The sequence below is a fragment of the Mastomys coucha genome, unplaced genomic scaffold (genome assembly GCF_008632895.1).
Source record: "Mastomys coucha isolate ucsf_1 unplaced genomic scaffold, UCSF_Mcou_1 pScaffold22, whole genome shotgun sequence".
Taxonomy (NCBI): Eukaryota; Metazoa; Chordata; class Mammalia; order Rodentia; family Muridae; genus Mastomys; species Mastomys coucha.
This window is the reverse complement of record NW_022196905.1, coordinates 78,982,315-78,994,503: the sequence shown is the minus strand read 5'-3', so window position 1 is coordinate 78,994,503 and position 12,189 is coordinate 78,982,315. Positions and strand designations below refer to the sequence as shown.

The following is a 12,189-nucleotide window of genomic DNA, read 5'->3' as shown; positions in this document are numbered from 1 at the left end:
CCCTTGTGTAAATGTACCACATTTTCTGTATCTATTCCTGGGACATCTGGGTTCTTTCCAGCTTCTGGCTATTGTAAATAAGGCTGCTATGAACATAGTGGAGCATGTGTCCTTATTACATGTTAGAGCATCTTCTGGGTGTGTGCCCAGGAGTGGTATAGCTGGGTCCTCAGCTAGTACTATGCCCAATTTTCTGAGGAACCAGCAAACTGATTTCAAGCATGGTTGTACCATCTTGCAATCCCACCCACAATGGAGGAGGAGTGTTCCTCTTTCTCCACATCCTCACCAGCATCTGCTGTCATCTGAGTTTTTGATATTAGCCATTCTGACTAGTGTGAGGTATAATCTCATGGTTGTTTTTATTTGCATTTGATTTGATGACTAAGGATGTTGAACATTTCTTTAGGTGCTTCTCAGCCATTCGGTATTGCTCAGATGAGAATTCCTTTGCATTTGGAGCATAGATGATCAAAATTGAGAGTTCTTTTAGGTAGATTTTTCCTTTGATGAGTATGAAGTGTCCTTCTTTATCTTTTTTGATAACTTTTGGTTGAAAGTCGATTTTATCTGACAAGTGGGCTACTCCCACTTGTTTCTTGGAAACATTTGCTTGGGAAATTGTTTTCCAGCCCTTTACTCTGAGGTACTGCTTGTCTTTGACACTGAGGTGTGTTTCCTGTATGCAGCAAAATGCTGGGTCCTGTTTATGTATCTAGTCTGTAGTCTATGTCTTTTTATCAGGGAATTGAGTCCATTAATGTTAAAAGATATTAAGGAATAGTGATTGTTGCTTCCTATTATTATTGATGTTATTTTTATGTTTGTGTGGTTATCTTCTATTGGGTTTGTTGAAAGAAGATTGCTTTCTTGCTTTTTCTATGGCACAGTTTCCGTACTTGTGTTAGCATTTTCTAATTATTCTTTGTAGGGCTGGATTTTTGGAAAGATATTGTACAAATCTGGTTTTGCCATCGAATATCTTGGTTTCTCCATCTATGGTAATTGAGAGTTTTGCTAGGTATCGTAGTCTGGGTTGGCATTTGTGTTCTCTTAGGGTCTGTATGACATCTGTCCAGGATCTTTTAGCTTTCATAGTCTCTGGTGAAAAGTCTGGTATAATTCTGATAGACTTGCCTTTATATGTTACTTGACCTTTTTCTCTTACTGCTTTTAATATTCTTTCTTTGTTTAGTATGTTTGCTGTTTTTATTATTATGTGACAGGAGGAATTTCTTTTCTGGTCCAGTCGATTTGGAGTTCTGTAGGCTTCTTGTATGTTCATGGGCATCTTTTTCTTTAGGTTAGGGAAGTTTTCTTCTATAATTTTGTGAAGATATTTACTGGCCTTTTAAGTTGGGAGTCTTCACTCTCTTCTATACCTATTATCCTTAGGTTTGGTCTTCTCATTGTGTTCTGGATTTCCTGGATGTTTTGAAAATGCTTTTTGCACTTTCTTTGACTGTTGTGTCAGTGGTGGCGCACGCTTATAATCCCAGCACTTGGGAGGCAGAGGCAGGTGGATTTCTGAGTTCGAGGCCAGCCTGGTCTATAGAGTGAGTTCCAGGACAGCCAGGGCTACACAGAGAAATCCTGTCTCAGAAAACCAAAAAAAAAAAAAAATTTCTATGGTGTCTTCTGCCACTGAGATTCTCTCTTCCATCTCTTGTATTCTGTTCGTGGTGCTTGCATCTATGACTCCTGGTTTCTTTCCTAGGTTTTCTGTCTCCAGCGTTGTTTCCCTTTGAGATTTCTTTATTGTTTCTACTTTCATTTTTAGATCCTGGATGGTTTTCTTCAGTTCCTTCACCTGTTTGGTTGTGTTTTCCTATAATTCTTTAAGGGATTTTTGTGTTTCCTCTTCAATTTTGTGTTTCCTAACTGTTTACCTGTGTTCTCTGGAATTTTTTTAAAGGGGTTATTTATAGCCTTCTTAAATTCCTCTATCATCATCATGAGATGTGACTTTAAATCAGAGTCTTGCTTTTCTGGTGTGTTGGGGTAACCAGGGTTTACTGTGGTAGGAGAGCTGGGTTCTGATAATGCCAAGTAGTTTGGTTTCTGTTGCTTATGTTCTTGTGCTTGCCTTTCGTCATCTGGTTATATCTGGTGTTAGCTAGTCTTGCTGTCTTTGACTTTGCCTTGTCCCTCCTGCAAGCCTGTGTGTCAGTACTCCAGAGAGACCAGCTCTCTCCAGAAGGAATCTGGGTATGGAGAGTTGTGGTACAGAGTTAGATCTGGGGTGCAGACAGAGACCAGAAGGATCCTGTCCCCAGCTGATCCTTGGTTCCTGTGTTCTGATGGCTCTCTGAGTGTTCCTCTTGGGCCAGGAATTTGAAGAGAAGTCGTGGTCCTAGTTGTGTTTGCAGGTGTGTAGGCACTCCTGGGAGACCAGCTCTCTCCTGGCAGTATTTGTATGTGTAGCTCTGTGGTAGAGGAGCAGCTCTAGGTGCAGAGGAAGGCCAGAAGACTGTCCCAAGCAGTCCTTTGGTTCCTGTGTCCTGAGGGTTCTGGGCGGGTTCCTCTGAGCTGCAGTGACAGGCCTGTGCTCACAGGCCTGTCAGCACTCCTGGGAGACTTGCTCCCTCCTGGCACTATGTGGGTATATCAGTAGATGATTTCCCCTAATTCCTAATAATGATTATCTAGAATTCTTAAATTTATACCAGTAATTATTAAGACTTTTATAGGAAAGCTGCACTTAGGACTCTGTAAACCTTCATGTGTCATGAGCTAATTGCACTAGGAGAGATAGCAGGTTTTGAAATGAATTTATGATCATGGAAAACATTCTTTTACGGCTAGTCGTAAAAGCATTATCTGACAACTAAAGGTCATAAACCGGATATGGACAATTTTGTAAGGACAAAAGATAAAATGTTGTCTGGTTCATCTATAGAAAAAACTTAATACTAATGAGACACAAGGCAGGCACAATGATTTGCCTCTTGGCAAAACTGTGCTAAGGAAAGCCACAAGGAAGCTTTTTTATTGACAAAATTTAATCCTAAAGATTTTGTATAATTAACTCTTTAATGGTCGTTCCAACTCAATGTCCTTTGTCTATGCTATTGTTTTTATATTGAGCTTCCTAACTAGTATAGTTTTTTTCCCAGTCTGAGAATGTCATGTCATGTAGGCATTGTATTTTAAAGGATAACAGTTATGTTATTGACCTTGATTTTATTGTTTTTTTCCAGAAATGAATCCAACACAAGCAGAGCATATTCTAAACAGCGGTAAGTCCAGGAATGTCACTGGTGTGATATTAAATCAAAAAATCAAACTCACAGCTCTTTGACCTTTTCCTATATTGATGTATCCCATTTCTCAAATACCTACAATCATTTCTGATTTCTCAGTACAGCTAACTTTTAATTTATAAAAAAATTACTAATAGAAATGTCTTTATGGATTCTATATCTTCTCTTTCAGTAGTAAGATTCACTGATGGCTTTTTAAAAACCACTTCCTTGAATTTTTTTCCAATTTATTTTTATTTGATTTATTTTGTTGAAGTTTAAATTTTTCCATAGATTTAAATGAAACTCAATAATTACAATACTGAAAATAATATTTATTTAGTAGATTTAAAAATATTACATATGAAATTTGTCTACAATAAATGTCAATTATCAGTACAGTAACCTATTACACATAACAGGACTCAGAAAATGTAAAAAACTAATTTCAAGGAATGTAAAGAAATAAAAGAATTAATTAAAAATAAAAAAATAATTTCAAAGAAAAATTGCTTTTAAGCAATTTTAAAGCACTAAATAACTATCTTCTAATTCTTAATGATTTAATTACAAGAATATACATATTCAATCAACTTGAATAACCATCATCCTCATGATATTTGCCGTTACTGTTGATGAGTATTTTAAAGGCAAGCTGCATCCATAAGTCTTGTCACGTTCAACTATTTGCCAAAGACATTCAGATATGTTTATAACTCTCTGCAAGTAGCCGTGTTATTTTCTTCTGCATGGCAGACTGCGGCTGGGGGATGGAGTACCCACACACAGCAAGAATTGCTGATGGCAAACCTGCAGACAAAGCTTCTTGGCCATGGCAAAGCAGCCTGCAGGTGGAAGGCACCCACCTCTGCGGTGCCTCTCTCATTGGATCCCAGTGGCTCGTGACCTCTGCTCACTGCTTTGACAAGTGAGTCCTCAGGATAAGCCCTCGGGTCCCCAGTGAGTCCCCAGGATATGCCCTCGGGTCCCCAGTGAGTCCTCAGGATACACCCTCAGGTCTCCAGTGAGTCCCCAGGATAAATACTCAGGTCCCCAGTGAGTCCCCAGCGTACACCCTCGGGTCCCCAGTGAGTCCCCAGGATACGCCCTCGGGTCTCCAGTGAGTCCTCAGGATATGTCCTCGGGTCCCCAGTGAGTCCTCAGGATACACCCTCGGGTCCCCAGTGAGTCCCCAGGATACACCCTCGGGTCCCCAGTGAGTCCCCAGGATACATCCTCGGGTCCCCAGTGAGTCCTCAGGATGTGCCCTCGGGTCCCCAGTGAGTCCTCAGGATACACCCTCGGGCTCCCTAGCATCACTGCCCCTCACATTCACATCCAGTCATTCTTTCCTCCTCTACTCTTTCCATGAGCATCTCAGGCTCTTGTTGACAAGAGTAGAAAGATCACCAGTTCCTAAAGAACAGTCCAAAGAATAGATTGCTTTCAACATTTTGTACCTGTGAATAGAAATATATAACTGTGCATAGTTATGGGTATATATGAATATCTGCAAAATTAGATGAGATAATTATATCTGGTATTTTTATTTTCTTCAAATAATATGTTTTTAATAATAAAATAGAAGTAGTATGTTGCTTACTTTTAAAAATGTGTATTCAACTTCAAAGAGCACAACTAAGCTTACTTGGAATATTTCTTTTCTTTTCTTCTTTTTCTCTTTTTTTGGTTTTCCGAGACAAGGTTTCTCTGTGTAGCCCTGGCTGTCCTGGAACTCACTCTGTAGACCAGGCTGGCCTTGAACTCAGAAATCTGACTGCCCCTCTCTCCCAAGTGCCAGGATTAAAGGCATGAGCCACTACTGCCTGGCTTAAATGGAATATTTCTTATCAGCTAGAGAACAAATTGTCAGTATGGAAAAGCCTAAAAACAAGATGCTGTTAAAGGCCAGTTCAAGTATGACCTTAAAAGATTTTCCCACACAGAATCTTAGACCAGAAATGAACACACTGTGCCCCTTTTTATTTTTTGATCAGTTACAAAAACCCCAAACTCTGGACAGTAAGTTTTGGAAGAACCCTTAGCAGTCCACTGACAACACGAAAGGTGGAATCTATCATCGTTCACGAGAACTATGCAGCCCACAAGCATGATGATGATATCGCTGTGGTCAAGCTTTCCAGCCCCGTACTGTTTTCTGAAAATTTGCGCAGAGTCTGTCTCCCTGACGCTACTTTTCAAGTCTTGCCGAAGAGTAAAGTGTTTGTCACCGGATGGGGAGCACTGAAAGCTAATGGTGAGTATCTTCAATAAAACAAGGTTGCTAATAGTGCAAACCCTTGTTGCTTTTGCATGGAAATATCCAAATACAAAATTACAAAGTACAAATCAAGATAATCCCATGACAATCACGGCAAAATTTAAAAATGAAACTGTGAAAACTTCAGCTGTAAGTACTATTCAAACACTTACATTTGAAATAGTGGTTATGTAAGATGTAATACTTATTTTTTTTGTTGTTGTTTTATAGACTAGTTTTTATTTTCACACCCTTGGGACATTCTTTTAAAAACTTATCAGACCATTTTCTTTCATCTCTCCGTCTTTCAGGCCCCATCTCTCATATATAGAGTCATGGGTCTGTCCGACTCATAGTTTGCAAACACTAGTAATGATGAGCTTCTGAGGGACAGAACTGCTAAACAGAAACAGCCTCAGTCACAGATCTGAACAGCTGATCCCGCCGGACATTAAACAGTAAAGGGGAACTTCTGATCAATGCATCCCTGAAGCTGCTGTTGAGCTGGTGGCAATATAGAGTTGAGACATACAACATTTTCCTGCACTAAATGATATGCAATGAACAGCATGTACAGAGTTTTAGATGTGGACCCGAGTCTTGGGTTCCTATACTGCCACTGCAGCTGCTGCTGGTGCTGCTGCTGCTGGTGCTGCTGCAGCTGGTGTCGCTGCTGGTGGTGCTGCTGCTGCTGGTGCTGGTGCTGCTGGTGCTGGTGCTGCTGCTGATGATGGTGCTGCTGCTGCTGCTGCTGGTGCTGGTGCTGGTGCTGGTGCTGCTGCTGGTGCTGCTGCTGCTGTTGCTGTTGATGGTGGTGTCGCTGCTGCTGCTGGTGCTGGTGCTGGTGCTTCTGTTGCTGGTGCTGGTGCCGCCGCTGCTGCTGCTCAGGCTGCTGCTGCTGTTGTGGTTTTCCTTTTCTTTCCATTTCTTTTTCTTTTCTTCCTTCATTCCTTCCTTCTCTTCTTTCTCCTCCTTCTTCTTCTTGTTGTTGGTCTACTTGTTCTTTGCTTTCTTCTTGTTCTTGTCTTGTTGTTGTTTTATTTGCCTGTAGTTTCTTTGTACATTTTGAACAGAGATGAGGATTTTTTTTCTTTCTTTACAAGATTTATTCCTTCAGAGAATACTTTTGAGAGCTAAGTAAAATGGAAACTTCCTTTTCTCCGTAAGCGTTTCTTCTTTGAATGGTCAATATTATAAAATGGCTGAGTGTCCTTTAAAACACCCGAATCATGCTTTATAGTTGGAAATAAAGAACCTTGAAAACATTTGCAACAATATCTAGCATTTTAGGCCCATTAGAGGACTGGTGAGATTGATAAGTGAGTAATGGTGCTTATCCCCAAACCTGGAAAACTTATTTTGAACTCCAGGACCTACAGGAGAACATTTTCCTGGAAGTTATTCTCTGACTTCCACGCTCCTGTACGGTTGCTTGTGCACTGACACAACCTATCCACACATACCCCCACCCCACACTGAAATAAATAAATGCATTTCTACTTAAATAAGTTACAATCAGTGAACCTGCAACTGGTACAGCATGAGAATAAGTAAAACCTTTATTTGCAAAACCAACAGTAGTGAGCACTGTTGAATTATCAACATGAACAATGTTAAGACTGGATTAAAGTCTGTCTAAAGAACAGGCAGTAATCAGATTCTCTTGCTGAAAGCATTTCAAGCAGAACAAAACCTAGAGAAAATGTCCAGTGCTCCTTCCACACTTCGCACTATGACCTGGAAGGTCAGTGAGCAAAGGACAATATTTCAAAGACTACAGAGAAACTTCACTTATCCAGCAAGTCAACCTCAGTGACTGAACCCATCAGTTTCCAACCAGAAAATTGGACTCCTTTACCTAACCTTTAAAACAAGCAAAGAAATGAAAAAAAAAACCTAGATTTTTCTCTCTTTCAACATCTTCACTGTCCCCTGTTAACACTGAGATCAACTGTAAACTCATGAGCATTTTAGATGTACAACCCTAACTGCTCCAATGTGCTTGAATAATATACATACTGTAATTAAAATATGATGTGACACATTTTACTGTTTTAGCATTAATTTCTCCATTGCACATACAAGTTACTCTCAGTAACTTTCCCCAAGTCCCTGAGTTCTTAATTATGGTAATATGTCTTAAACTTTTATCTGTTGTCTATGAAATTTGAGCATTTAAACCCATAGCCTTGCCTCACTACTTATATTAATGCTGAAATAAATCCATCCTTTCAATTGTTTTGAACCTGTTTATAAAAAGGCATAGAATTTCATATGAATGACATGTTTAATAGAAGCTATTAAAAGGAGGCATGAAAACTCAGTGGTTTAAAATAGTATTTCATTCAAGTAAATGGTCCTTTTGCATTACAGCCAATGCAAAGAAATCAATCAATGTGGTTAGTAAAGAAAATGTGAAGGAGTGTTATCTTTCTATTTGTATTGATGTTCATTTTTGAACAGCAAACCACACTGTTTTCATTGCAAACATCATCCTTTTCATGAAGCAGCACGGTCCCATACAATGAAATTTGATTCTTGCTAGTGCTCTTCTTTCTAAATGATTTCTAATTTTGAAACAAACATTTGTGTTCTCTGTAAAGTGTTCTCTGTAGAATTGTGGGTAGATTCCAGGTGGTGAGAAATAACTTGTGTCTAAACTGACATTGTTTATGTGATTATTTAGCTAAGTGATCATGGCAAGAATCTTAACGAGGTGAACATCAGTTTCCTCAACTAAAAATCCAGAATATTCATATCTATATCTTTGGTAGTTTTTTTTCTCCAGGGATCAAATCAATGATAGTAATAAATGTACGAAGTATGGTATCTACATATAGATGTCACCTTAAACTCATCCTGAACACCATCATCTAATCCCAAATTCTGCAACTTTAAGGTCAATGTTTAAACTCAGATCTCCTCATCTTCTCATGTTTGACTGTCCCCTTATTTAGGTCCCTTTCCCAATTCTCTGCAAGAGGTTGAAATAGAGATCATAAGTAATGATGTATGTAATCAAGTTAATGTATACGGTGGTGCTATATCCTCAGGAATGATATGTGCTGGATTCTTGACAGGAAAACTAGATGCCTGTGAGGTAAGTTTACTCTAACTCACAAAATTAACTCTACTTGACAAGGATGAAGTTGTTGATCACAGAGTAATGTCATTTAGCACAATTCCATGAAATTAACTTGGGCACGAAAGAAGAGCTGTGAGGAGGGATTGAGGAACAAGCCATATAATGCCTTTTGAAACACCATCTTGAGCAGACCTGTTTCAACAAGGTTTTTATTGAAAAACAGAACTCCTAGAACAGACAAGTATGAAGCCACAGAATAAAGGCTCAGGAGTAAGTGAACTTTGAATACCTCATTCATACTAATTTCAAGACACAATGAGACAAGATCTACGGATATTTGACCTTAAGTGGCTTATTCCAATTATTATTTAGAAATCTATATTATTTAGAAAAATAATAATCTGTATTCCTTCCTATGAATGTAGTATATTACAGATCAGTTTTCAAATTACACCAATAGTATTTTGTCCATACTTATAACACGTTAATTTTAAGCATTAAGCCTTTAAGCACAGTGTCAGTTCTAATATATATTTATTTGAAGGACTGAAAATAACTAAGAATTAAAGGTGTGACCTATAGCATTTGTGAGTGGGCATGAGTACAAAACAATTCCTTGAGAAATAAATATTGGCTCTGACAATTTGGCAAATGTGTGACATTTGTTGTATGCAAAGCTATCATCGTTGATCTGCCATTGGCTATCATGTCATGCTAATAAACATTCATTCACTTATTTATTCAGCTTTTTGTGAACCAAAGTTTATTATAGACATACTGAGGGAAACTAATGTTTAAAAAATTAAATTTGACAATTTCATTAGAGCACAAGTTACTGAAACAAAAAAAGAAGAAATTCAGGATTCAGCTAGACATTCTAGAATACCAGGTATCCTTCCACTCTCTCTCTGAGGAGAAGCTAGGTGTGTATCCAACAGATGGAATCATAAGACTTAGAGAATAAACACGATCTACATAGGAGCTGATCTGCATGTCCCATGAGCTCATACTCCTTTACTACCTTTTACCATTTGTGCGGTAAGAGTGTGGGATCTTTGTTATGATGGAGGTCTGAGGGAAGGGGGCTAAGGAGGACTGCCTTTGGTGGATGGGGATGTTTACCAGATGCTGGAAGAGACTAGGAAGAACAGGAAGAACTGTGGAAAGGAAGGACTTCTGGAGTGGCTTCAGAAGCCGCTGCCTCTTCCAAACTACCATTTCCTTCATTCTAAGAAACTGTAGTGAACTATCTCAGGATACGTTTTTGGAAAGAATAGAGTCATTACTCAGAGATGAATTTTAAATCTTTTGTTGAGTTCTGAGTCTAACGATAACTGAGAAGCCCTCATGGGAATTCCACCTTAGCCCTTCAGTAAAAGGTACTGCACATTTGATAGAACACTCCAGAACACCCTTCCACTGATTAGTTAATACGGAACAAGGTGAGAATCTAATTTAAAGCAAAGTATCACTTCTAGCTAACGGAGTTAACAAACTGGTGCCAGGTATGAATTTATCAGACAGTCAGGATCCAGCGAGCTCTTATTTCTGACATCTTTTTGTTTATTGAATTGATGGCATGTTTTTACTCTTTTCTAGGGTGATTCTGGAGGGCCTCTGGTTATTTCAGATAAGAGAAATAAGTGGTATCTTCTTGGAATTGTTAGTTGGGGAATAGACTGTGGAAAAGAAAACAAGCCCGGAATTTACACCAGAGTGACTCATTATCGGGACTGGATTAAATCTAAAACTAACATCTAATGCCACAGCCACCCTTTTATCCAACCTGGAGTGTCACACACAGTCTCTGTCAAACCGTATTCCATGCTCAATGCCATGTGCATGTTCATTTAGCTCAAGACGCAAATGAGTATGGTGCAGTGACCTTCCTCTTAAATCAGAAGGGGACAGACTTCCTTTCACATCGTTGGAAGGATTCCACTGACTATGAACAAGATGCCATCTGCTTCACAAAGATCTACCATTCTGCAAAGCGTCCGATTACCCCTGCTCATCTCATCTCCTATCTCATGTCTTTTCAACTTGTACTAATCTGGAAGTCAAATAAATAAATCTGGAAATCCAGCCACCCTCTGCTTCTCTCAAGAGACGACTTCCTCCTCTGATTCCTCCATAGTTTTTTTTTTTGCCTTTATCAAAAATCCACACTAGCAGTTTGTTGTCCACTGACTGGACAGGCCAAGTTAGTTAGTCTAAGTCAATGGTGACACAATGACGAAGGAAACACTGGATCTGAGGCTAGGACTTAGGAGATGGTGACGAGCAGGTCTGTTCCTTTGAGTCTTCACATACGCACTTAACTTTCTCTGAAACTTTGTGTTTATATTTATTTTATTTTATTTAGACAGTTTAGCTGATATATATTTTGAAGCTGTTCACCCACCATGTTTTTATAACATGGGACGAATTATAGATATTTCTTTGTATAAATACCCTTCCATACTTGGAAATTAAAAGTGCTTTTTTTGTCCCTTTCATAAACGAAATGTAAGTGAGCAAGAATCTAAAAAGGTTACTTTCAGCTCCATCTCCAACATGAAGGATGTTTTAATCCTTGCATAAATTTACTTTTCAATTGTATGTTATTTTACCTTAATTCATTTTATTTAAACAGCTTTATTTTCAACCAGGTTTAGAATAATTAATTAGCTATAGGATGGAGAGTCAGCGTAAATGAATTGTAAGAAAATGTAAACATCGGACATGTGAAGCTAAACTATCAGTAGACATTCGTAAAATTCTTGAAACAAGATGTCAGTAAAGATGTTGTTGTGCAATATTTGAATTTACCGTTAAATAGGTATATTCTGCAAAAGAATATTTATATAAGTCATTCAAATAATCTGGATATTTAGAATATCTTAGTTTGAATGGTAAAATTGTCATTTTTATATGTATTTAGTTATACATTTTATAGTATCTCATGTGAATATCAAGCCAAACTTACTCTGTACATCCTAATCTTTATCCTCCTTTTATCATTGATGAATTATCTGCTGTCTTAAGTTTTTATTTTGGTTCTGTATTAAGTAAATGTCTCACACTGTACATATTGAAATGCATTTATGATAATAAACCAAATTCCTTCTCTCTGAGTTGTCACTGCCAGGGATTGCTCAGTGTCCATGTTGCTGAACTTTGTCACAGTTGCTTCTTTGTTTGGAAAGGGAAGGAGACCCTCAAGGGCGTTGTAAGCTCCTTGACAACATTCCTAACTTCTACACAGGAGTTGCTTGTAGGACCCAGCCCCCCACCACTCTTCAGCCAAGTTGTAGCAACCAAACTGACTCCAGATGTTGGAACATGTTTCCAAAGGAGTAAGACCACCTTCAGTTGAGAACAACTGCAATGTGGTCCTTAGTGAAAAAGTCAGCAGAGGTTCATGCACTCCGCTCCATCCTTGTCCCTGAACTTCTTGTAGGGAGGACAAACTTTAGGTCAAAGGTTATGTGGGTAGTTTGACATCCTTATCTCTCCTCTAGGAGTCCTGCCTGGCTACAAGAGGTGGCACTTTAGACTATATAGCCTTCTGCTAGGAGTCTCAGCTAGAGTCACCCTTGTAGACACGTAGAAGCCTCCCT

At 38.8% G+C, this 12,189-nt stretch overlaps 1 protein-coding gene across 1 annotated transcript in view; it reads left to right on the top strand.

Moving 5' to 3' along the window:
* The window catches only part of LOC116070573 (transmembrane protease serine 11G), a 44,786-nt gene extending 34,102 nt beyond the window's left edge, over positions 1–10,684 (top strand). The window contains exons 6-10 of the mRNA XM_031342006.1: positions 3,201–3,239; positions 3,999–4,170; positions 5,240–5,499; positions 8,460–8,602; positions 10,187–10,684. Of these exons, the coding sequence (XP_031197866.1) occupies positions 3,201–3,239; positions 3,999–4,170; positions 5,240–5,499; positions 8,460–8,602; positions 10,187–10,348 (776 nt within the window). The 3' untranslated portion in view covers positions 10,349–10,684. The remainder of the gene's footprint in view (positions 1–3,200; positions 3,240–3,998; positions 4,171–5,239; positions 5,500–8,459; positions 8,603–10,186) is intronic.
* Positions 10,685–12,189: the final 1,505 nt, after the last annotated feature.